Source organism: Thamnophis elegans, chromosome 1 (genome assembly GCF_009769535.1).
Source record: "Thamnophis elegans isolate rThaEle1 chromosome 1, rThaEle1.pri, whole genome shotgun sequence".
NCBI lineage: Eukaryota > Metazoa > Chordata > Lepidosauria > Squamata > Colubridae > Thamnophis > Thamnophis elegans.
This window is the reverse complement of record NC_045541.1, coordinates 8,459,876-8,484,788: the sequence shown is the minus strand read 5'-3', so window position 1 is coordinate 8,484,788 and position 24,913 is coordinate 8,459,876. Positions and strand designations below refer to the sequence as shown.

Below are 24,913 nucleotides of genomic sequence, written 5' to 3'. Positions count from 1 at the left end.
CAGCTGAGCATAATTACCTCCTGTAATTACATAGTTGTTCTTGACGCCGAGTAACCCTTCGATGGCGTGCATCCCGGAACAACTCACTGTTGGTTCCTGGATCACTCTCTCTTGTCTCCTCCCCACTGATCCAAGGCTCAGGCGCCACCTGGTGGCCAACCAGTCTCTCTGCGCCCTGCTCAGAGTCGGAACCCTGTCCAGGGTCCTCCACATCCTCCAGGGCCGACTCATAGGGCCTCTCGCTGTCGGAGTCTGGTGGCAGCTTCAACGGCTCCTGCCGGGCCACAACAGGAAGCTATGGAGAGCCCTACAAGACCTGAGGATACCAGCCTATCTGATCAACTTGGTGAAGACTCTGAATGGTTTAAGATAGAGAAAGGAATGATAAGGTTGCATTCTCTTCCCTTTCTTACTGAACCTGTATGTTGAAAGGATCATGAGGAAGCTAGATCTCAAAGAATCAAAAATTGGGGTAAAAATTGGGGGAAGAAACATCAACTATCTTGGATATGCTGACAATACAAATCTCCTATAAAAAACAAAGAAGGTCTGGAACATCTGATCAAGAAGATCAAAGAAGAAAGTGAGAATTTTGGCCTCTTCCTGAACATCAAAAAGACCACTGCAAAGGCTGGAAATGTCAAAATGGAAATCGATGGTGAAGAGATAGAATGCATGGAAAATTTCAATTTCCTAGAGTCGCTGTTTGCTCAAAGTGGCAAACACAGCCCAGAAATAAAACATTGGATTGCGATGGGTCACATAGCAATGACGCACAGGAGCCGAATATGGAAAAGCAAGGGCATCAGACTGGCAACCAAATGTGGGTTAGTCTACTCTATTGTGTTTCCCGTAGCTACCTGTAAGCAAAACAGGAAGAAAATTGACTTGTTTGAGTTGCGGTGCTGGAGAAGGCTTCTGCGTATTGCTTAGACAGCAAAGGTGACCAACAAGCAAATAGTAAAGCACATAACACCATGCCACTGGTTGGAAAAATCACAAAACCATGTCTCACTTCTTTTGACCATGTCATGTGGGGGAATTCACCAGAGAAAGCAATTATATTGGCAAGAATTAGCAATAAAAGGAAACCAGGCTGCCAAATAACATGATGGCTGGAAACCATCAAAGATAACATCATCCAGAGCATACAAAAACTCAAAGAAGCAGCGCAAGATCGGAAGATGTGGACAGACTTGGCGCATAGAATTGCCAAGACTTGTACATGACTGAATGGATAACATCATTAGATCGCACAGGTTGGGTCTCCTCCGGATTCCATCTGCCAGCCAATGTCGGCTGGTGACTCCCCGGAGGAGGGCCTTCTCTGTTGCAGCTCCAGCCCTCTGGAACGAGCTCCCTGTTGAGATCCGGACCCTTACTACCCTCCCGGCCTTCTGCAAAGCCACCAAGTCCTGGCTGTTCCAGCAGGCTGGGGGGAGATGAGAAGCATCTACCTCCACGGAAATTGTGAATGTTGGTTTTGTTTTTAACATGTTGTCTTTGTCTCGTTCCCCCCTTTCCCTTGTCTTTTGTGAGCCGCCCGGAGTCCTCCGGGAGTGGGCGGCATACAAGACAAATAAATAATAAAAATAATAATCATAATCATAATCACCACCAAACTTACAAATCAAGCAAGGAGACATAACTATTGATTTGAGCACTTCCCACTATAGGAAGAGTCAAAGGTTTCCACGCAAATCTTCAGGAGAAGATTAGGGGTGTGCAAGATCTATGGGAATGGGGAGAGAAAAATCTGTTCTACCCACCCGGAAACTTTGTTTGAAAAAAGATAAATAACCTTACAACAAGTTCCTAGAGAAAAATCAAATCATATTTTTACGATACTGTATTCAAAAGTCATGCAGTTTCTATGGTTTGGGTTTCTTGCAGGTAATATTCATCGGGCATATTATTTGTGGTGTTGTCGCGACGTCCTTTGAGTGTGCAAAACAAGCTGCAAAGAAAGTGAAGATTGACTATGAAGATCTGGAAGTGATTCTAACCATTGAGGTAAACATTTGGGAAAACTTTTTTTCATTTTGATGACTATTAGCCTTGACTAAGATCACAGCCCCCATACCTTGTCAGCAAACCCTCAGTGACCCTGGTTTTTGCATGACCCGTCAAAACCGCGGTCCACTAAACTGCGCCCGATTAAAGCGCGTACCTGACGTCATCAGCAGCGCGACAAATACGACCGCGGAGAAAAAAGGGCGCTTTAAAAAGCGCTTTTAAAGCAAGCCGATTCACATAAAGGTAAGGGTTAGGGTTAGGGTTAGGTTAAGGGTTAGGGTTAGGTTTAGGGTTACGTTAAGCATTAGGGTTAGGGTTAGGTTAAGGGTTAGCATTAGGTTTAGTGTTAGGTTAAGGGTTAGGTATAGGGTTAGGTTTAGGGTTAGGTTAAGGGTTAGGCTTAGGGTTAGGGTTAGGTTTAGGGTTAGGTTTGGGGGGGTTAGGTTTAGATTTACACGTTAATTTTAAGTTTACCGCTCACAGCGTGCTGTTTTCGTCGCGCTGTGATGACGTCACGTATGCGCTTTCGTCGAGCGCGCTTTAGTCTACCGCGGTTTTGTGGTGGAACCGGTTTTTGACTGCTGCTTTTTGAATGTGTACATGGCATGGGTTGTGTTATATTGGGGATTGCCTCTCCTCAATTTCACTTGCCCATCCCATCTGATCTGGCAGAGAGGTCATGCTTTGGAACGCCTCTGCTAGAGACTTACATTTGACGGGTCTTAGGAGGTAAACCTTCTCTGCCATTGCTATGTGAATTTCAACATTAATCCTGGCTTCTATATTAGTCCTTAAGCCAGTGGTGGTCTCCAACCTTGGCAACTTTAAGACTTGTGGACTTCAACTCCCAGAGTTCTTCAGCCAGCAAAGCTAGAGTATTATGAGAACAGAAAACAACATTTATTTAATTCTGACATCCCTTCCTCCATTAGTTTTTTAAAACTAAAAACTCCAAATTAAGTTTCCCTTTTCTAGCAGGAAGCTATTGCTATTCGTTAATTATTTGCTTTTTTTCTTTTGGCAAGTCTTTCTATGCATTTTTGAGAAATGTCTGATGCAACGAAGAATCAAATTAAAAAGTACAGAGAAGTAAGGAAGAACTCTGTGACACCTTTATTCTTTAGCTATAGTTTGCCCAGTAAAGCCGAGATGAACCTAAAATAGATTATGTTTAATTGATGCATCAGGAGCTTATTTTTCATATGCTAACAAGAACAGATGCAGGAATCCTCTATAGCAGTGTTTCTCAACCTTGGTGACACCCAGCCAGCATAGCTGATTCTGGGAGTTGAAGTCCATAGGACTTAAAGTCACCAAGGTTGAGAAATACTGCTCTATAGGTTTCCCATCTGCACCATAGGTTTTAGGGAAGCTTCATCCCTCCTCTCACATTCCAATTTTATCTTCCCAATTTCAAAGTTTTTCCAAATGAAAAATCTCTGATCTTCATTCAGCAGTTGCTCAAAGACATTACTCCTTCCAACCCAAAAACATTAAACAGTCAAATCATTTATATCCAGCCTGCCTCACTTTGATAATATATATGTAATTATGGTTGCTTCTGTTGTGTTTCTATAATAAAAGGATAAAAAGGTATGTTTATAAGCACACTTTTCCACACAACATACACATGGTTGATCAAACAGTCCTATATACATGTCTGGATATGCGTTTGTAAGACATGTGTTTTAAATGTATTTTGTGATTGTGTAAGACCTCATTTTAAAAACTACACAAGTATAAATTGGAAGGTAATTTTAATAAGGTTCCGACTGACGTCCCCCACCAAGTCAGCATTCTGAGATGATCAGGGTTCGTCATTCAAAACCTTGACATTTAATTTCAAATAACATTAATCCAGGCAAAGTGGATCAGAAATTCACCAAGCATCTCCAAGAATGGGCAGGAAGCAGGGTCGTGCAGTCACTAGAGGCAGGGGAGGCGTGGCCTCACCAGTCATGAGGAAAAGGAAAGAATTTTAAAGAATTTTTAAAAAAATAATTAAAGCCAAGGTAGTTGCTACCAGATTCACAGTGACTTGGAACAGTGCTTAGTGTTAACTATAGGAAGAGGCCAGAGAAATAGGGGCCTCCTGTGCATAAGCAATTTTTCGCCTTTTAAGAGTTAAGCAAGGGTTAACAAGCAAAAAATTTCGTATGCAAAGGAGGCACGTGTTCTCTCGCCTCCTGTAGAGGGCATTTTTAGAGGCTTTTTAGAGTTCTCTGGGAGCAAATAGCTCAGTCTGACTCAGCCACGTTGCCCTTTCAAACACACACACACACACACACACAGCTGGATAAAAGTACATAAGCCCAGCTTCACTTATTACAACGTGATTCACCTGCAATCAAAGGTTCCGATTGGAAGACAGCAGGGGAAGGGGGGGTATGGCAGAGGAGCTGCTTTCAAGCCTTTGGAAAATATATCCAATCCAACTTCTGTGTTTGTGTTTGTTTAAGAGTGACTGTGTGAGTGAGAGAGGGATCCAATTTCTCTGTGTGCGTGTGTCTATTTGAGAGAGGGGGGAGGGAGGGAGAGAGGGAGGAAGGAGGGGGAGGGAGAAGAAAAAAAAGGGGGAAATTTATTTTGCAAGGGGGAAAAATGCTGTCGCTTTAAATCAGAACTGAGCATGCCTGGCTGTGGAATTCTGGGAGTTGAAGTCCACAAGTCTAAAAAATGCCTCACCAGCCATAAAGCTGATCGCATGTCACTGGCAGGAAGTGAAAGGCATCACTCACTAATTGCTGATATCAAGAAAGATAGTCATACATTGGCTCACATAAAGATGGCACAACTCCACAAACCCAGTATGCTATATACTTACGTGAAATGTGCTTCCCATGTATACACATGAAGCTGGATTATCTCTTTTACAGAGTTAGAATTAGGACCTGAGTGCTATTCACAGCACATCGGCAATGTCCCTACCTTTGGCCAGTATGAAATAACACAGTTTTGGAAATGTTTCTTTATTTTTCATGACAGGTATTTTATTTTATTTTGATGATCAGCTATTTCATGACCTGGGAAGAAGCCAATTGTGTTCAGATTTGCAGTGAGACAATTTCTTGACTAAAGTCAATGCAATTGTACCGAGACAAAATGTGATACATTCATTCTGTACTTGATCTCAAAATTTCCTTCTCTGTTCCAGGAAGCAATTAACCATAACTCCTTCTTAGCAAAAGATAAAAAAATTGAAAGAGGAGATGTAGAAAAAGCATTTCAGATTGTGGACAAAATTATTGAAGGTAAGAAGAATCAATCCTGAATAACCATGAAGTCCCAGTGATAAGCAGTATATTTCTATAGTGTAGATTCAGTTAGTTCATTGACATTTTGCTTAAACTCAATTAAGTGAACTTTTCACCTCCGGATTAGAAATGAAATATTATATAATATATAAATATAAAATGAAATATTTATCATAGGATAATGGCATGAAATATTCCCTGCTTTGATATTTATTTGCTACTTATCATTCTGTTTTTATTATTTTTGGTCTGTTATTTGATGAACTTTCAAGAATTCCCAAACTGTATTGCCAAGGGAAGTTTGAGAGTTGACCCAATACATCCAGAGAGATACAGACTGAGGAAGGCAAAGTTAGGATCAAGTTTGAACTAAGAAATGAAATCAGATACTAATCATCTCCCTGGTGCAATTGTTTTTAATAGGTGAACTCCACATTGGGGGTCAAGAACATTTTTATATGGAAACAAATAGTGTGTGTGTCATTCCAAGAAAAGAAGATAATACTATGGATATATATGTGTCCACACAGGATGCTGCACTGGTACAGGTGAGATAACCTGAGGTTTTGCCATTGATTCAGCAGTAACTATGAGGCAAGTCACATACCCACTCATCCAAAGATGCTCTAAAATTGTATTGTACTGGTTTTTGTGTTCATTAATAATAATATTAATGTTAGTTGATTTTATTGCCTCCGTTTATTTTGTGCTTGTAACTAGGTATCTATGGAGATTCTGAGTCATCCATTTCATGGTGCTTTTCAAAAGGCAAGTAGACTTTCTATTTTTTTCCCTTGAAGACATTTTGTTTCTCACCCAAGAAGTTTCTTCAGTTTGGAACTGAAGAGATTTTTGAATGAGAAGCAAAGTGCCTTCAAACAAAGAAAGTCGAGTTGCTGTTTGAAAAGCACATTTAAGGTTATAACCAGGTAATTTTACAAAAATTAAATACAAATTTAAAACAGCGAAGGCAGGCAATAAAGACCATTAAAATTACTTTTCAGTTTGAGGTGAACCACTGTTGGAACACGATCCTATCCTTTGTGATCAGGAATCCCGCACCCCATCTCCTGCATGCTTCCTCTGTTCATATTCATCACAGTGAGCAGAAACTAGAAGGCTTTTTACAAAATGATTGAGATAGAGTTGGGGACGTTCCAGTGAGCATAATTCCAAAATACTTCCACAAGACAGGTTTTAGAGTTCTAGACTATTTCAAGAACCTTTAATTGACAGTAACAATGGATCTAAAGAAATGTGTTTATTTGTACAATCCTGAGGATAGTATTCCCAAATACATACATGCATAGAGTTGGAATTATATGTGTTCATAGGTACACATATGGGAACACGGTGGCTCAGTGGCTAAGACGCTGAGCTTGTCTATCAGAAAGGTCGGCAGTTCAGCAGCTCGAATCCCTAGCGTTGTGTAACGGAGTGAACTCCCCTTACTTGTCCCAGCTTCTGCCAACCTAGCAATTCGAAAGCATGTAAAAAATGCAAGTAGAAAAATAGGAACCACTTTGGTGGGAAGGTAACAGCGCTCCTTGCGCCTTTGGCATTTTGTCATGTCAGCCACATGACCACGGAGACGTCTTTGGATAGACTCTTCAGCTTTGAAACGGAGATGAGCACCGCTCCCTAGAGTCGGAAACAACTAGCACGCATGTGCGGGGGAACCTTTACCTTTAAACAGTGCTGGGTTTCAATTTTTTTTAGAACCTCTTCTGTAGGTGTGGCCTACTTTGTGGCTTGCCGGCCATGTGACTGGGTGGGAGTGGCTTGCCAGCCATGTGATTGAGTGGGAGTGGCTTGCCAGCCATGTGACCGAGTGGCTTGATGCTTAGCAACCAAAATGTTGGCTCAGGAACTCTGGCATTGAAGTGTGCAAGTCTTAAAGCTGTCAAGTTACAAGACCCTTGCACCCCTAACCCTTTAGGGGGAAAAACCCCAGGGGTGTTCAAACTTGACAGCTTTAAGACTTGTGGACTTCAACTCCCAGAATTCCTCCTCCAGTCATGTTGGCTCAGGAACTCTAGCATTGAAGCATGCAAGTCTTAAAGCTGTCAAGTTACAAGATCCTTGCACCCCTAACCCTTTAGAAAAAATCCCCAGGGGTGTTCGAACTTGACAGCTTTAAGACTTGTGGACTTCAACTCCCAGAATTCCTCCTCTCGCTCTTCATCTTGATGATGTGCAGACGGGTGGGGGGAGGGAGCTGGAACCGGTTCTAAACGGCACTGTAGATTTGTGGAACCTCTTCTATAGAAGAGCTTAGAACTGGCAGGAACCCACCCCTGCTAGGTATACATGCTGTAAATTGTTAAGTGGCAATATGCTGCTTGACAGGTGTAGACCAACCTGGGAATGCTTTTCTTTTTTATAGACGACGGTGGCTTCTGTGTTAGATGTTCAGAGCAATAAGATCATGTGCCATTCAAAACGAGTTGGAGGAGCTTTCGGTGGGAAAACAACTAAGCCTCCATTTTATGCAGCGGCAGCAGCAGTGGCTGCCAAGAAGTAAGTGCTAAACTAAAGAGCAACCATCTCAAATAACTGAAACCCAGTTCACATATTTAATGGTTTCTTGTTTATTTTCTCTGGTTTTCTATTATGGACATCAATTTCTATGAAGAAAAGTAATTATTTATTTAGGATGTAGAGCTATAGAGGCCCAGCAGTGGTGGGTTTCAAAAATTGTTCGAACCTACTCTGTGGGTGTGGCCTCCTTTGTGGGAGTGGCTTGCCGCCCATGTGACCGGATGGGAGTGGCTTGCCGCCCATGTGACCAGGTGGGAGTGGCTTACCGCCCATGTGACCGGATATGAAGATGCCGACGACACTTGTCAGAACCATCTTAAATTACCTCACACACAGCCCTGGCATGCATAAGAATATGATGTAAACTTGTTTTTTAAAAGGCATCTTTGGTTTGCGTTAAAACAACTTCAACACACGCAATGTTCTGATTGCACCACAAACGCAGTAGTCATCCTTACCTTCCACAGAGGCACTGAGCTTTATAAATATGAGCATGATAGTGTAGAATAATCATATCCAAGGACCAGTGGTGGGTTTCAAAAAAATTTGGAACCTCTTCTGTAGGTGTGGCCTACTTTCCGGGTCCACTGGTGGAACCTCTTCTAACCGGTTCGGTAGATTTGACGAACCGGTTCTACCGAATAGGTGCGAACTGGTAGGAACCCACTTCTGAGGCACAGAGACTCTACCCCTATACTGAATATTCACTGAGACTCATCCTTCTCATGTTATATAAGAAGACAGGTGGCTGCTTTAAAAATTAACTGTTTTTAAAGTTGCATCATACTTAATAGCAGTAGAGTATTGACTATAATGTACTTTCCATATAAATTAGATTATCGCACTTCTCTTTCTTTCACCAGCTTTTTTGAACGTGGCAATTAAGTTATCAATGAATTGTAGCTAAAGATCCTTATAATCTGATACAGTATTTGTTGATGTGCTCCAGTTCGCACACATCATCTTCTTTGGATTTAGGTAGAAACCTGATGTCTATTAAGCTGTTATATATGGAAATTGTGATAATATTGATACTGCTTGCTTATGAAAACATATATAAAACATTTGATACCTAATGGCTTGATTTCCAACTGTGTCTCCCGTAAACACCAGTGTATCCACACACAACTTTGTCATCTTCAGCACCTTACCTGTGTTTATGTTTATCATTCTAGTTAGTCATTTAATGGAAAATCAGAATGCTATGAACCCAGGATGGCGAATCTACGGCACGCGTGCCACAGGTGGCACGCCGAGCCATTTGTCAGGGCATGCGAGGAGTTGCCCTGTCAGCTGGCCAGCACGCATGTTTACACTGGCCAGCTGACCTCAGCCTTTTTTTGAGGCCATTTTTCACCCTCCCCAGGCTCCAGAAGCTTTATAGGAGCCTGGGGAGGGCGAAAACAGCCTCCCCTACCCGCCACCTCGGAGGCTTCAAGAGCTTCCCTGAAGCCTCCGAAGCACAAAAAACCAACCCTATGGGCAAACCAGACGTTCAGGAACAGACTTCCAGTTTGCTCGTAGGTCCGGTTTTAGCCCTCCGGAGCCTTCAGGAAAGCCTCCTGGAGGTCCCTGAAGGCTCCGGAGGACTAAAAACAGCCCTACAGACAAACCGGAAGTGAATGACGGTTTGCTCGTAGGGTTGTTTTTGCCCTCTGGAACATTCAGGGAAGCATCCAGAAGGCCCCTGAAGACTCCAGAGGGCTAAAACCTTCTGGTTTGCCCATAGGGCCAGTTTTTTGTGCTCCGGAGGCTTCAGGAAAGCTCCAAAGGGACAAAGGAGCTGTTTTCGCCCTCCCTAAGCTCCTATAAAGCCTCTGGAGCCTGGGGAGGGTGAAAAAAGCATGAAAAAAATGGGGGGAATGCTGGTCATGCATATTGCTGGAGTCTTGCTTTGCATTATGGGTATAGCACACCTTCGTGCGACACCCCCCCCTGCGCTCCCCCTTTTTGGCACGCGAGCCAAAAAAGGTTCACCATCACTGCTATAAACCAAAGCACCATCTTCAAGCATAACTTTTTAAATAGTATTCCTAGGGCTGCACTTGCCTGTATATATTTTTAAAAGATAAAAGATAGTGAGGTACAGTAGCTAAAATGTTAGACTTGCACTGCCTATCTCTAGTCAGAGAAGGTTACTGATACCGTAATACTGGGGCAGTCACACTCTCTCAGCCACATCTTCCTCATAGTAAAATATGTGGGGGAAACACAGAAGGAAGGAGCATTATGTACACCACGGTTCACCAACAAAAGCACGCCCGACAAAAGCGGTTTTGTCACCGCGAGTTCTGAACCGCGCCGACGAATGAGCGCTGAATCGTGCCGACAACAGCACGCCGACAGAAGGGCACTGTAAACCTAACCCTAACCCTAACCATAACCCTAAATGTAACGCTAACCCTAACCCTAAACCTAAACCTAAACCTAATCCTAATCCTAACCCTAAACCTAACCCTAAACCTAACCCTTACCTTAACTTAAATCGCCCTTCTGCCGATGCACTGTTGTAAATCGCCCTTCTGTCAACGCGCTGTTGTCGAAGCGCTGTTGTCAGCGCGTTGATGATGTCACGGTTTTAGCTATGCGGTGCGCTTTTGTCGTGCGTGTTTTTGTTGGGTCACGGTACACCACTAATTTCTCTCTCTCTCTCTCTCTCTCTTCCTCCCTCCCTCCCTCCCTCTCCCACCCTTCCTCCCTCCATCCCCCCCCTCTTGTATCCTACCTTTATTATTTTTACAAATAACTCAAGGCAGCAAACCTATCCATCACAGCTTCCTTCTCCTGTTTCCCCCACGTTAGTAAACTTGTGAAGTGAGTTGGACTGAGAGAGAATGACTGGCCCAAGGTCATCCATCTGACTTTCATGGCTATGGTGAGACTGAAACTCTAGTCTGGTGTTCAGATTGGCGCTTGCATTCTTGCATGAAAGGCAGACTATAAAATTAATTGGGACCAGCCATGTGTTGTGTTTGCTGAGAGAGGGGGATGGGAGGGAGGGAGGGAGGGACAGAGAGAGACAGAGAGACAGAGATGTTGAAAAGCAATGTGAACTGAAATGAGAAGAATCTGTTTGCCTGCTGATAAGTGTCAATTTTATCACTAACGTGTCTATCATAGATATTTTATGCCCATAAGAATTTGTTACAAAAGGCTTGGAAATCCCTGCACTATGGCATATGCTCTTTGGTGTCCTTGCAACTCATCATAATGTTGCATACATTTTTGTAGAACAGGTTGCCCAGTTCGTTTTATCCTGGAGCGAGAATATGACATGCTAATACATGGTGGCCGACATCCGCTTTATGGAAAATATAAAGTAAGCTATTTTGATTCTAAATGGCAGCACTTTTATATACCTAAATTATTACCTTACACAGACTTACGTACTTTGTCCTTGCCCATCAGCAAAAACACAATGTCTCTTCCTTGTCTACTCTGTCCCCTTATACTGCTGCTGTACACAACGTCTTAAGCTGTGCAGAAAGCATGCAGAAATCAGGCATCTTCTAGACATAGGGCAGATTTAACCCCAGGCAAAAAAGTATCTTTATGAGTTATTTCGGTCAGTATCTCTCATGCATGCTCTGGTAATTTCCAATTCAGAATCAACCTACCTACCTACCTACCTACCTACCTACCTGTGGGAAGTTATCATCCAGCCCTCTCCCAGAAAAATGAAATATCCTAGGAAATATTGAAAAGGCAGAATATTTCTCTGGATGTGAAAAGAAACATGTTTCAAAAGACAGAATAGTTGCCTATAGCTTTCTGCCCATTCCCAGCTAATGGGCCATTAAGATGGCCAGGCCAGCCCACTTTACATAATAAAGACTTCTCCTCACTGCAGCTGTAGGGGGAAGGGATATTACTCAACTGACCACAAGGCAACTGAGAACTCATCACAGCCTAGAGAGTAGCCCCCTGCATGGCCCCATGGGTGTCTGACAACCAGTCAGAATACATTTCTTACACAGGAACAGGAAATAGAGAGGTGGGACTAAACAGGGTATAGAAAGCCTAGCAAGCCCCTCCCTCAGCCCTTCTCTTCTTCTCCACCAACATTGAAGCATGTGATCACCTTTTCTGTTCAGGGCTCAAGCCACGTGGCCCTGTCCACCATTAAAACCATCTTTCCAAGCAGCCTCCATGTCTCCAGTGTCTTTTTCCCCACTTGGAGCTGAACCCAGAAGGACATTTCTTTCAACATACCTACCTACCTACCTACCTACCAACCTTACTTACTTACTTACTTACTTATGTTTTATGTGTGACTGTTTTTGAGAAAGATTAAAAAATTGGGCAGTTTTAAGTGTATCGTGTTAAGTTCTTCATCATCTGCAATAGCTGCCAATCTATTAATAGTTTGAGATCGCTGAAATATTCCCTTCTTTAATTTATTTCTTTCCAGAGAGTTTGCTTAGGAGCAAAATCCTAAGCAAAAGAGATGAGTAGCTATCAAGAAGACTCCCTGTGGAGACACATCAGCAGTCAAATGGTCTCCCCAACTACAAAAAAACGCTTATCTGACACACAGCTTATTGTCCTTTCAGCACCATCAAAATTGTTGAAGAAAAACATTAAAGATGTAATAAATACTGGTGCTTTTGTTGCCCAGAGAAAAGCCCAATAAACTTCAGGGGATTCGGATGGAAGAGATAATGTGTTTCTAACAATACACTGTTCTGATTTTAGGTGGGATTCATGAAAGACGGCAAAATTAAAGCTGTTGACCTTCTGCTCTTCACAAATGCTGGATGTACACCAGATGAATCTGAAATGGTAGGTTTCTTTATAACAGAAGACTCATAGATCGAAACAACAACTTTAGTGCTGGTTGAGAGAAAAACAATTTTATATTTGCTGATGTTAGAATATTTGAATACTTTATTTATTTGGCCAAGTGTGATTAGACACACAAGGAATTTGTCTCTTGTGCAGAAGCTCTCAGTATATATGCAAAGCAACAGAGGTGAGCAACTTATAGCAAGCTGTCACATCTGTAGGGCCTTCACCTTATTTTCTTTCAGTGGATTTCAAGCAAGCAACCCTGATGTTCAAGCAGTAGGTGTGGGATGCAGAACACCAAATTCATGCAGGCAAAGCCTCTGTCTTTTCCTGACTGACAGAGTGACAATATCATAGTACCAACTGTATATCCCATTGCAGTTGGAAATCCTGAAATAGAGAAGGGCTTTCGCACACTCTAGTCCAGGTGGCACATGGGACCGTCTCCCAGCTTAGCTCCATTGCACATGCATGTGTGTCTCCTGCCGGCCAGCTGATTTTGGGGTCTCTGCTGGGGATGCAGGAGATGCACGTGTATGCGTGGGAGTCACGCATGCATGGGGGAAGGGGTTGCACACATATGCATGGGGGTGGGGGGAGCATGGGGGAGTGAGGTGCTTCCCCACACCCTAATTTTGGTCCCAGGGGCCTTCAGAGATGCCTGCTAGGCCCAAAATGGGGTACGGGAGGGGTCACGCATATGCACAGGAGAGCGTGAGGAGTCACGTGCGCGCATGGGGGAAACACGGGGTCATGCGCGGGGGTGGGGTGCATTGCATTATGGATGTGGGCACCCACGGAATTTCGGCATGCAAGGGAAAAAAAGTTTAGCCATCACTGCTCTAGTCTAATGCAGTGTTTTTCGGGGAGCAGTGCCCGGAAAGTAGATACAAAAAGATATATATCCTGGTCACGGCAGGTATGTCCCTGTGAATCAAAATAGGTAGGATTTATTCATCAGTGTCGTCAATTTTACAAGGATCTTAACAGAGCTCTAATTACTCTATTTCTGAATGATATTAGAGGATTTATCACCCAGCAATACAAATAGTCCTCACTTAATAAAACTAGTTGCTCAACCCTCATTCAAGGTCACAAAGAGACTTAGAACAAAAGGTTCTTTTAAACCAGTTCAGAGTTCCAATGGCACACCCCACCGCGCCACATTTTGGGTTCTTGGGAACTGGCTCGCTTTTATGGCGTGACCCGAAAATGCGCACACGACAAAAGTGTGCCGACAAAACTGCGGCGCTAAAACCGCAACATCATCAACGCTCCGACAACAGCGCGCTGACAGAAGCGCGATTTAAGTTAAGGTAAGGGTTAGGTTTGGGGTTAGGTTTAGGGTTAGGTTTAGGGTTAGGGTTAGGGTTAGGTTTACAGTGCACTTCTGTCGGCGCGCTGTTGGTGCACTTCAGAGCTTATTCGTCGGCGCGGTTTACAACTCGCGGTTTTGTCACCGCGGTTTACTCGGGTGCGCTTTTGTTGGTCGCCCTTTTGTCGGTGAACCCTTTTATGGTTGCTCTGTTCCATGGACATGTGACGGCAATTTAGTATTTTTTGCCAGATTCCAGCACATAGGAATGAATTGACTTATTTTATGAGTGTACTGTTCGCTTTACGACTACCATAAAATAAGCTCATAAAAATCACACAGCAAGAGGGCTGGGGAATTCTGGGAGTTGAAGTCCACAAGTCTTCAAGTTCCCAAGTTTGGACACCCCCGATTTAACGTTACAGTGACATTTTTAAAAAAGTGATTTACAACAAGTCCTTGCAGTTACAAGTATCGCAGCATCCCTAAGGTCACATGATCAAAATTTGGTCCCTAGGCAACCAGCAGGTGTTTACAACATTCGCAGCATCGTTGGGTCACACATTCATCGTTTGCAACCTACCCCAGCCGGCTTCTGACCACTGAAGCCAATGGAGGAAGACGGATTCACACAAGGACTGCAGTGATTCACTTACCAATTGTGCCAAACAAAAGTTGTAAAAATTGGTTGTAATAATTCATTTAACAACATCCTTGTTTCACAATGGAAATTCTGGTCCCAATTGTGGTCGTAAGTCGAGGACTACCTCTATAAAACAAGGCATATAATAACTAAAAGTAGCTGAATCTGCATGGTTATGGTCTGTTGGATATGATTTGCTCCTTTTCATTTCAACTTTACGCCCAGAGTCATGTTTGCCTTCCGCTGCTTAATGAACACAATAACAAACTAAGTTGAGTTGGATTATAAACTGGGTGTTTATTTTCCACCTTCATCCATACATTTTGTGCTCTGCTTATGAATTTTTTCGTATGCATAATCCTTATAGAAAAGGCTCTTCATTTGTAGCAGATCAACCCCACTTTGTATTCTGCCAATGTATTGTATTATTTTGGAGATTTTTCTGTTTTATCATAGTTGCAAGCTACTGTATTGCTATGCTTTATGTCCATGTTTTAAATCTGGAAGTTTTTTTTTTTTTAAAAAAGGAGGTGGGCAGAATTCTGTAGTCTCCCTGTCTCTGTGCCATATGATAAATGATAGCACTGGTATAAATTCCCACTGTCTTTCCCCACTGGTATTATCTGGTGAATGTCAGGCGATAGCTTCTTGGAAGATAGATAGAAGATAGAAAGATAGAAAGAAAAATAGAAGCTAGATAGTGACAGCAAGAACATAAGTAGAATATTATGGAGTAACTCCATACGATACGATAATTAACCGGTTTGTTATCTATTCCTGTCCATTAGGTAATAGAGTATGTGGTGCTAAGATCTTTTAATGCATATGATATCCCCAACTTCCGAAGCCAGGGATGGGCCTGCAAGACAAATTTACCATCAAATACTGCATTTCGAGGGTTTGGATTTGCACAATCAGCCTTAAGTGCGGAGATGTGGATATCAGCTGTGGCTGATTGCCTTGATCTTTCACCTGATAAGGTAAATAAAGGAATGGGGAAAAAAAGTGTGTTTAGAGCAGTGATTCTCAACGTGGGGCCCACTCCTCCACGGGTGTGTGTGCAATTTGAACCTTGTTTAAACCAAGTTAATAGCCTTTTAGGCTTTCTCCACGTGAGTAGAGTTCACTTTTTGAGTAAAGTAAGAATTATATGTCACCGGGGGAGGGGGGGGTATCAGGATTTTAGAGATGCTTAGGTGGGGCATGGTGAAAAAAAGGTTTTGGATGCTATTTGGAACCTTAACAATAATGTTGCTTTTGCAAATGTAACACAGATACATCAGTCTTCATTTGCATAGTAGAATTGACAGAAAGGAGAGGGATCGGAATCCCTTCTAATAAAAGATGTATAAGATCTGAAGAGAAACCCGAATATTTTCCCCAGTAATTACTGAGGATGCCGGAAACCAGAAGAGTATCAATGAAGTGTTCCTCCGCAGCCTGCCACCGAGACAAGCACCGGCCAGCTGGTCTTCGTGCGTGGATGCGCGCCAGAAACTAGAAGACCAGGTGGCCGGCACGCAAGCATGTGCCAGAAACTGGAAGATCATGTTCCCAGGATGGGCATGCACACCAAGCGGCTGCTCTTCCGGTTTATGGCAGTCCACCATGTGTGAAGACCAGCTGACTGGTGCTCCGGAACCCAGAAGAGCAGCGAGCGATGGCTCATGAAAGGGTTCTGTGTGCCACTTCCAGCATGCATGCCATCATGGACTCTTCATATTGTGTTTATCAAAATGACAATTTCAAAGTTGGACATTAATCTGTTATGAAAGTTATTGCTTTCCTATAGCTAGTATCTTTTTTTTGGGGGGGGGGGGCAAATCCACCACAGGAATACATAGGAAAACTATGTGCGTGTTCTAATTACAATATACTGATCTGTTTATACAAAGTTCCTGTTTACCACCAGTATTTTTCTTCCCATCTTTGCCACAAATGTCCAGGTGTGTGTGTGTTTGTGTGTGTGTGTGTTTGTGTGTTTATACTATTATGTTTAGGAAACATAATAAATCACATTTTCATTGTTGTGCAGAACACTGAACAGAAATGTTTTTAAACTTAGCATAATGTATCTTGAACACAGGCAGAAAAGAGTGTGCCTAAGGCAGCATGTATGGGAAGACAGGGTAAGAAGGAAGGCCAAGGCATTGGTAGACAGAGTCTGTGTATATTCTGCACAATGACTAGCATGCTTGCCACGTCTATTCATAGCACAATATTTTGTCCAGTCTTCAATCTTTTGGGAGAGGTTTGTTGAAAAGATGGCCAGGTTACAATTACTGAGAATCCAGGAAGAAAATATACGGGCTCTTTTTAGGTTAGGGCATAGTACAGACTGAGACAGCACTGATGACAGAGTCAACGTGGCAATAATAATGAGGTTGAGGGGAGAGAAGTCAAGCCCAACTCTCCTGATTTGTGGGGTGTCACCGAGTTGTCACTGCTCTTGTTTAATATCTATAGTGGGAAACTTTTAAGGTTGGAATCATCAGTATGGTGATTTATATTCAGCTGTACATCTGGACCCTGGACGACCAAGCAATGCCTTGTCCTATCCCCGGAGACAGTGGAGGTTTGGATGGGAAGGACAACTCAAGCTGAGCATTGCAGCTCAGCTATAGCTCTTTGACTGCCCAGTTCTAGGAAACGTCCCCTCTGGTCCTCTGATTGCATTAACCCATTTAGAACTGGGACATAATCTAAATGTAAATGTGTTTTTATTTTTCTATTTTCATTTCGTACAGTCACATATATACTGTGCATAACCGGGGCCATATAACATTAAACAATAAACACAGCCATTCCTCTTGTCAACAATACCCCCCAAAATACAAACCCAATGTACCACTTCGACCCTCCATACACCCTTTCTTTCGCCCCCCTCTCCAACTTTCCTTCTTCCCTCCAACATTCCCCTCTACCCTACTTCCCCTCCCCCTCTATCACTCCTCTCTCCCAGTACACTCCCTCCCTTCCTTCTCACCCTCCCTCCCGTCCTCTCTCCCACCCTCTCTACCCCTCTTTCTTCTATCCCTCTACTCCTCCCTTCGGTGTATTTCTACTATCTATTAATATATTCAGCTTGTCCTATTTTTACAGTGAAATTAACGAGCAACAGTATACAAGTGCAATCGCGTTACTATAAAATCTAGCACATACTATATATCCCCCGCCCCCCCTCCCCCCTAACACCCCAAACTGGGACATAATCTGATGGTCTTCCTGGATCCTCATTTTCCGCTCAAAGAACAGATGTCTGTTGTGGACTGGACCTTTGGAGTACAGTAATTCTTTTTAGCATACTAAAGGCATGGTAATTGTTATTAATGCGGAATATATAAACGCACATACCACGTTTTATATGATTTTTTTAAAGATACGGAGTAACTAAAAGTATTTTCTGTGTCTCTGCTGAAGGTCAGGGAGGTGAATTTATACAAAACGATATCTGAAACTCCCTACAAAGAAAAGGTGGATGCCAGAAATCTGCTGGCATGTTGGAAAGAATGCCTGAAGAAGTCTGATTACTACATCAGAAAAGAAGCTGCTGAAGAATTCAATAAACAAAATTACTGGAAGAAGAAAGGAATTGCAATCATCCCCATGATGTTTACAGTTGGATACAATAAAACATTTTACCACCAGGCAAGATGTTCACTTCTCAGAATGTGATCCTCCCAAAAAGTAAAATAATAAGTGCAAAAGGAACAGCAGTTTTGAAGGGATGAGTAAATTTCATTTGGGAAAATGCCACCACGAGAAACAATTTTCTTTTCTCCAAACTTGCAGGGCAGAGTTCTTTCTTCTGCTATATACTATATTCTTATATATTCTGTATATTTATATGTAACAAACTTCTTATGATATGTTGTTTAGGAACAATATTACCTTCATTATAGAGTTTTTACAACTCTATACTTTACAATCCTTTTTACAAAATGATTACTTTTCAATATTTAGAAATGTTAATTATTTGAGAAACCTTGAAAGGTAAATCTTATAGAAATCATTTTGGTGACTTGAAGGGCATTTTCCCCAGGCCCAGCTTCAACCTTCATCCTCTCAGTGGGCACTTTTTCTGAGGCTGGAATAACTTTAAGTTGCCATTAAACAAATCATTGTAAGTTGAAGACTACCTATATTATAATTTTTGAACAATGTCATAACATTAATAGATTAATAGTAGTAAACTGATCAGTGGTGGGTTTCAAAAAAAATTTGAACCTACTCTGTGGGTGTGGCCTCCTTTGTGGGAGTGGCTTGCCGGTCATGTGACCTGGTGGGAGTGGCTAGCTGGCCATGTGTTTTCTTTCTTTCTTTCTTTCTTTCTTTTCTTTCTTTCTCTCTCTCTCTCTCTCTTTCCTTCCTTTCGTTTCTCTGTCCCTTTTTCCTTTTTTTCTTTCATCTCTCTCTTTTTCTTTCTTTTTTTCTTTTTTATTTCTTTCTTTCTTCCTTTCTTTCTCTTTCTCTCTCTCTGTGAGTCGGTCTCTCTCTCTCTCTCTCTCTCTCTTTGTGTGTTTGTGTTTGTGTGTGTGTGTGTGTGTGTGTATGTGTGTGTCAGTGGTGGATTTCAAAAATTTTGGAACCTCTTCTATAGGTGTGGCCTGCTTTCCGGGCCCACTGGTAGAACCTCTTCTAATAGGTTCGGTAGATTTGATGAACCGGTTCTACCGAATAGGTGCGAACTGGTAGGAACCCACCTCTGAAACTGATCTACTGGAGATGCAAATCAACATACCATAAGAAATTTGTTACTTCACTATTCAAATAAAGCAAAGCCCTCAGAGGTTTTCCAGCCCATCATTTATAACTTATAAGTCCGGGTGTTGGCAACCTGCGGCTCCTCTGCTGCGGCTCCCTGTCCCATCACTGGCTGGCCCCACCCCTCATCCTCCTCTCCAGTCACTCCTCACCTGGCCTGAGAAGGTAAGGACGACGGCAGGGGATGGAGAAACAGCACCGGCTTCGTTAACATGAGGGCTGGCAGGGTGGGAATGGGATCCAGGAGAAGGGGATGATAGAAAGGGGGATGGGCCTGCAGTGCCCAGCCGTGGCTTTAAGAAGCTCAGGGAAGCGGGAAAAGGGAGCTCCGCCGTGTGCCTTTGCTGCACTTTGGCCGAGCCCAGCCGCTCACTTGATGACATTCTTCCCACTTGCGCACACATTCCCAGCCCTGCCACAGCCGGCCAGAGAAGCATGAGAGGAGGAGGAGGGAAGCCTCCCCCACGGCTCATGCTTGTTCCTCGACCAGCCTGAATTTCCAAACAGTTGCCAAGAAGAAAGAAATGGAATAGCGAAGATCCCCAAGGAAAGCTCACTGGGCTTTCTGAGAGAGTGAGAAGACACACACACAAACAGAGAGGGGTGGGGAGAGAGAGGGGGAGAGAGAGGGGGGGAGAGTGGGAGGGAGGGGGGAGAGAAAGACACATAGAGGGGGAGAGAAAGAGAGAGAGAGAGATACAGAGAAGGGGAAAGAGATACAGAGAGGGGGGAGAGGGGGAAGATACTGAGAGAGGGGAGAGAAAGAGAGAAAGATTTTGTGGTTCCCAATGTGGTTCTCTGCCCTAATGACCCCCTGGGTAAGTGTGGCTAGGGTGCCATGTGACTGGGTGAGTGTGAGTGACATGGAGTTGGCCACCCTACCCAGGTTTTGTGGCTCCCAGTGTTTTCAACACTTTGAGTGTTTAAGGTTGCAGATCCCTGACCTAGTCCAATCTGTATCTCATCGTTTTAGAGAATTATTTCTTTAATCTTTATTATTTTTAGCCATCTTAAGAGTCAATCATGATTCCTGTTGACTACAAGGGCAGATCTATCCAGCTTTCTTGGCAACATTTTGGAAATGGTTTGCTGGCACCTTCTACGTAGGGTTCAGAAAGAGCAACTCAGGTGGTTTCCTTGCCCAAAGGAGGACTAGAAGTCACAGTTTCCAATAGTCCAAACAGACTTGTAACATGTATCCCAATACTAAAATATTATGCTTTGATTTTATCACTCATTTTAAACTCTTTTGGGGAAAAATGATATACTAGATAAAGGATACTTTGTTCCTTTGTTACTTCTATATAACAAGATTTAATTTAAAAGATCAAAACTAACATTTGTCAAGTAAGTAAATAAATGCATTTCTATTTTTTTGTAGGCTGCTGCTCTGGTTCATATCTATGTAGATGGGTCAGTACTACTATCCCATGGTGGATCTGAAATGGGACAAGGACTTTATACCAAGATGTTACAGGTAATTAAGTTTTTTTTTTAAAGTCTAATATTCCTAACTTGCATAAAGCAATATTTCCAAACTGAGTGCCCTTTCCATGTGTCGAATTACAACCCCCATCATGTCTCTCTAGAATGTCCAATTCAGGGGACAGGCAGCAGCTGGGGATGGCTACTATAGGATGCATATGGATTACAATATATTTATTGCCCACAAATACTGTAAATGTGCATGTTTGTTTGTTTATCAAATTGTTTGTTTGTTTATCAAATTGCCTAACATTTCCGCTCTGCCCTCTCGCATACCAATACTGTTTGTTAGGGCACAGATATAAACTCCCGTGACCCGTCAAAACCGCGGTCCACTAAAGCGCGCCCGATCAAAGCGCGTACGTGACGTCATCAGCAGCGCGACAAATAAAATTAAAAATAAATTAAATTAAAATTAAAATAAAATTAAAGCACGCCGATTCACATAAAGGTAAGGGTTAGGGTTAGGGTTAGGGTTAGGTTAAGGGTTAGGGTTAGGTTTAGGGTTACGTTAAGCGTTAGGGTTAGGTTTAGGGTTAGGTTAAGGGTTAGCGTTAGGTTTAGCGTTAGGTTAAGGGTTAGGTTTAGGGTTAGGTCTAGGGTTAGGTTAAGGGTTAGGCTTAGGGTTAGGTTTAGGGTTAGGTTTGGGGGGGTTAGGGTAAGGTTTTCGCGTTAATTTTAAATTTACCGCTCACAGCGTGCCATTTTCGTCGCGCTGTGATGACGTCACGTACGCGCTTTCGTCGAGCGCGCTTTAGTCTACCGCGGATTTGTGGTGGAACCATAAACTCCTACTTTGGTAAGACACAGATACAGACCAAATAAAACATTGTATGATAAAATGGATGAAAATTTTCAAAGAAACAGTCACAACAATGGGAAGAATTGGGGATCAAATCCATAAAAACCTATCCTGAGCTACAACTCTAAAGAAAATTGGACACAAATTTTTTTCTAGATAGTACACACATCTATCAATAATTTCCAAGATAGGTAAATCATATAATAATAAATGTTGGAAATGCCATGAATCAGAAGGAACACTTTATCACCTGTACTGGACCTAGACTTAAAAAAAACCCATAAAAACTACGAGTAGTTCTTGACTGACAACTGATGCTTAGCGACCATTCGAAGTTATGCTGGATCTCCCTCTGGATATTTATGAACCAATTCTGAAGTGAGGTGCTAGTCGTCACTTATAAAGCCCTTCATGGTATTGGACCTGGGTACTTGAGAGACTGCCTGCTGCCAATTACCTCCCAAAGGCCCATCAGATCCCACAGATTAGGCCTCCTCCGGGTTCCATCTACTGGCCAATGTCATCTGGCTACTACCCGGGGGAGGGCCTTCTCTGTGGCTGCTCCGGCCCTTTGGAACGAGCTCCCCACAGAGATTCGGACCCTCACCTCTCTCCAGGCCTTCCGAAAAGCCGTTAAAACCTGGCTGTGTCGGCAGGCCTGGGGTTGATGAGTTCCCTTCCCCTCTCGAATCGGGTGACTGTTGGCTGTCTTTTAAATTCCCTTGTACCTTTTCTGTTGTAGTTTCTTGTGTTTACCTCCCCCCCCTTGGGTTTGTGAGCCGCCCTGAGTCCCTCAGGGAATAGGGCGGCATATAAATAAAATAAACCTCAAACCTCAAGTTCAGGTGGTCACCCACCACACCCCCAATGGTAAGCATTGAGCGCTTAGCTACCAGTCGACATTTATGACTGTTTGCAGCATCTTGCAATCAATCACTTAGCCACATTTTACAAAGATTTTGCCAAACACTGACATTTACTTCCGTTTTTTAGCAAAACCAGCCCATAGCAAACCATTCATTCACTTAACAACCTCAGGGTATACTTAATGACCATTGCAAAATAACGCCTTAACATCAGGTTGGTGACCGTTTTATGACTGTCACAACTTGCAGCCACAATGGAGAGGCTCTGTTTTGGTCATAAGTTAAGGATTACCTGTGCTTGAAAGATAGACATAGTACAATGCAGAAAATGTGGACGTTTGAAGTGTGTTTTTTTTTCTCACTGAATGTACAATAACCTCAGAAAACATTAACAATAAATATCATAATTTAGTGAGATATACATGCTTATAGCAGTAAGAATAAATTTTGCTCAACATGGGAAAAAAGATTCAATTCTGACAATATCCGATTGGGAACTTAACCTTGGAGAATATGCAACAATGGCAAAATTAACAATACATATTCACAATAGAAGGTTGAGTGAATTTAACCAAGAATAGTTCCCATACACTAAATATATTATGCAGCTTAGCCAATGTAGATGGTTATAGTTTGACTTCCAAGGAGGCCTAAAAGTTTATTAACACTGCAAATTAGTAGAGGCACAAAAAGGGAAATTAGAAATCAAATAGCCTTATTTCCTTTTTTAAAACATTGTCCCTTTTTATTTTGTTTTGCCTCTTTTTTCATTTAACACGCACAATCCATAAGTAACAATACCGACAGTAACAGTGTTAAAATCCAGTTTAAGACAGAAATCTTTATTGTACAATAAAAATTTGATGTAATTTGCAATTGCTTTTAACACTATATTTACTGTGGATGTAAAACGTAAAGAACCTTACGCTTATTTCAAATCGTAGTTAAGACTATGATTTTTTCTTTTTCTCTATCTTTAAACATTTAGGTTCTCAACATTAGAGTGTCAATAATCTCTAGTCATTACTGTATATATGTTGTTGTGCTGAAATAATATGATGTATTACATGTAGTCCCTGGGATACGACTGTTTGTGTAGTGACCATTCAAAGTTATAAAAGTGCTGAATGAAGGGAATTTATGACCGGTGCTCTAAGTTGCAATTGATGCAGTGCGTGGCACGACAAAACCGTGCTCCACTAAAGCGCACCCGATTAAACCGCGTCGCTGACGTCATCAGCAGGGCAACAACAGCGTCCGCAGAAAAAAAAGGGCGCTTTAAATAGCGCTTTGAAAGCAAGCCGATTTAAGTTAAGGTAAGGGTTAGGTTTAGGGTTAGGTTTAGGGTTAGGGTTAGGGTTAGGTTTAGGGTTAGGTTAAGGGTTAGGATTAGGTTTAGCGTTAGCTTAAGGGTTAGGGTTAGGTTTAGGGTTAGGTTTAGGGTTAGGTTAAGGGTTAGGTTTAGGGTTAGGTTTAGGATTAGGTTTAGGGGAGTTAGGTTTAGGTTTAGGGGTTAATTTTAGCTTTAGCATTTACAGCGTGCTTTTTTCGTTGCACTGTGATGATGTCAGCTACGCGGTTTCGTCGAGCGCGCTTTAGTCGAACGCGGTTTTGTGGTGGAACCAATGCAGTGTCCTTATGGTCACATGATTACAAGTTCGGAGGTTGGCAATTGGCTCAAAATTACAATGGTTGCAGTATCCCACAGTCACATGATCGGCCTTTGTGGCCTTCCCTGCCAGCTTCCCACAAGCAAAATCAATGGGAAAGCTGACAGGAGACCACAAGCTGCTCTCATAAGGCAATCTTGCCTCTGTCTTCTTTTTTCTAGACAACCCCAGGTGGCATGGGGATATTGTACATATCCATGGCACCTACCAAGCCAGAGTCCTTAATGACTGTCCGCTGCATCTCTTTTATGCACTCTGTGGCAGGATGGCACAAGTTGTCCCTGCAAGTTGCTTTTGCTCCTGATCCTTTTCTTCTAGAGGATCCCAGGTGGAGATCTCATACTCCATAGCACTCGCCTGCCAACACTCCGTAGCATCTCCCGCGGCACCTGTTCTCACTCTGGGGCACCCTCCACATCACCTGCACTCTGTAACTCTGAGGAGCCGAGGTGGCGCAATGGTTAGGGTGCAGTACTGCAGGCCACTTCAGCTGACTGTTATCTGCAGTTCAGCGGTTCTAATCTCACCGGCTCAAGGTTGACTCAGCCTTCCATCCTTCCGAGGTGGGTGAAATGAGGACTCAGACTGTGGGGGCGATATGCTGACTCTGTAAACCGCTTAGAGAGGGCTGAAAGCCCTATGAAGCGGTATATAAGTCTAACTGCTATTGCTATTGCTATTGCTAACTTCTGTCTATAGCAACGGCCTGCCTGAACTCCATGGCATCCACTCCTTAGCACCCACCTGTATCCCTTCCCCACCAGCTTGC

General features: G+C 42.8%; 1 protein-coding gene across 1 annotated transcript in view; it reads left to right on the top strand.

The window, feature by feature from the left end:
- Window positions 1–24,913, top strand: part of AOX1 (aldehyde oxidase 1) — a 74,504-nt gene that overhangs the window by 31,906 nt on the left and 17,685 nt on the right. Inside the window, exons 19-27 of the mRNA XM_032234944.1 lie at window positions 1,894–2,013; window positions 5,171–5,267; window positions 5,694–5,818; window positions 7,657–7,790; window positions 11,043–11,130; window positions 12,507–12,593; window positions 15,346–15,537; window positions 17,978–18,205; window positions 20,703–20,798. Coding sequence (XP_032090835.1) covers window positions 1,894–2,013; window positions 5,171–5,267; window positions 5,694–5,818; window positions 7,657–7,790; window positions 11,043–11,130; window positions 12,507–12,593; window positions 15,346–15,537; window positions 17,978–18,205; window positions 20,703–20,798 — 1,167 coding nt within the window. The remainder of the gene's footprint in view (window positions 1–1,893; window positions 2,014–5,170; window positions 5,268–5,693; window positions 5,819–7,656; window positions 7,791–11,042; window positions 11,131–12,506; window positions 12,594–15,345; window positions 15,538–17,977; window positions 18,206–20,702; window positions 20,799–24,913) is intronic.